At 40.1% G+C, this 1715-nt stretch overlaps 1 protein-coding gene across 1 annotated transcript in view; it reads left to right on the top strand.

Moving 5' to 3' along the window:
* The window catches only part of LOC101849764, a gene marked incomplete in the record, with an annotated part of 33919 nt that overhangs the window by 2849 nt on the left and 29355 nt on the right, over positions 1 to 1715 (top strand). The window contains 2 exon segments of the mRNA XM_013081737.2: positions 1 to 122; positions 1182 to 1262. Coding sequence (XP_012937191.2) covers positions 1 to 122; positions 1182 to 1262 — 203 coding nt within the window.

Here is a 1715-nt window from a genome sequence, read left to right as displayed (position 1 = left end):
AAATCGACCGCCAGGTGTACGTGGACGAGATGGGCGGGATCCTGAGAGAGAACAGGGAGAAGAGGAACGCCTTGAGGATTGGCAACGACTGTCTGCGCTTTATGACGCAGCGCCAACGGAATGTGGGTGCCTTTGTGTGGCTGTTTGTTGGTTTGTGTGTCTGTTTGTTTGTTTGTTTGTGTGTCTGTTTGTTTGGTCAGTCTGTGCTGTGTCATATGACGCAGTGGCAACGGAATGTGGGTGCCTTTGTGTGGCTGTCTGTTGGTTTGTTTGTATGTGTTTCTGTTTATTTGTGTTTGTTTTGTCTGTTTGTTTGTTTGTTTGTTTGTGTATTTGTTGGTTTGTTTGTTTTTGTGTCAGTTTGTTTGGTCAATCTATGCTTTGTCATAGGGCACAGTGAGAGCGGAATGTGGGTGCCTTTGTGTGTCTGTTTGTTTGTGTGTTTGTTTGTTTGTCTGTTTGTTTGTTTGTTTGTGTATTTGTTGGTTTGTTTGTTTGTGTGTCTGTTTGTTTGGTCAGTTTATGCTATGTCATAGGGCACAGCGACAGCGGAATGTGGGTGCCTTTGTGTGTCTGTCTGTTTGACCTACTGTCTTTTCACCCCGAGTACATAATAGATCTATCGATCGATTCTCTATTCCGCTGTCGTGGTTGTTAACTCTAGAACTACGAAGATGTGGAAAACTTACTTGTTTACAATGGCGTCTTAGAAGACGGACTTTCCCAAAATTATATCTAAACGAAACTAATGAAAAACTGAAAATTAAACTACATTGACTTCAGACTCCTCAGTAAAACTGTGCACCCTTTAAATGATTCTGAACCACCATTAATTTTGTCAAAATCGAAAGTTAAGTGGTTCGGAAGTTTTAGGCAGCCAAAGTGACGAACGTTCACAAATATAATATAGTGAGACGAGCTGTCAAAACGAGTTACTTCTTGCACTTCACAAATGGAGATATCCGAAGAAAATCAACAATGGAGTAAATTTGTAGACTCCCAACTGATGTCATTTTCTTCAAGTTTACCATGTCTTTTATTATTTCCAACCGATAAATTGTAAAATCTCAGTCCATGAATTCAACATATATATCTATTTCTACAGGGCTAAGATTTGAGAAGTAACTCTTTTTCTTAGCACATCTCACATAACATGTAGATTCTATCCTGACTGCCCCCAGCTGTCCAAGTTCATCAACGCGCGAATCTTCGCCGAGCGTCCCAGCCAGGAGAGGCTGCCTATGGTCAGATGTGACTTGCAGGTACAACTGGGACTTAGAGAGGACTTTTACGTCGTTCTAGGGTTCTTTCTTTCTTTTTTCTTTCTTTCTTTCTTTCTTTCATTCTTTCTTTCTTTCTTTCTCTCTGTCTTTCTTTTTGTCTGTCTTTCTTTCTTTCTGTCTTTCTTTCTGTCTTTCTTTCTTTCTTTCTTTCTGTTTTCATTTCTTTCTTTCTTTCCTTCTTTCTTTCTTTCTTCCTATCTTTCTCTCTTTCTGTCTAGGGTAGTCCGCCCACTACAGGATGTATCCCTCCAACAACGACCTCCACTCTCTTCTATCAGCTGTTTGTTTCTGTGTCCACGTTGTACCTGCCTGCTCTCTGGTGTTATCATCATCGTCATCATCATTGTCCTAAATCATCATCGTCATCTTAAATCAAAAAATCATCATCATCATCATCATCATCATCATCATCATCATCATCATCATCATCAT

The sequence above is a fragment of the Aplysia californica genome, unplaced genomic scaffold (genome assembly GCF_000002075.1).
Source record: "Aplysia californica isolate F4 #8 unplaced genomic scaffold, AplCal3.0 scaffold00144, whole genome shotgun sequence".
Lineage (NCBI taxonomy): Eukaryota > Metazoa > Mollusca > Gastropoda > Aplysiida > Aplysiidae > Aplysia > Aplysia californica.
The sequence above is the reverse complement of the archived record's forward strand: the minus strand, read 5'-3'. Positions and strand labels throughout refer to the sequence as shown.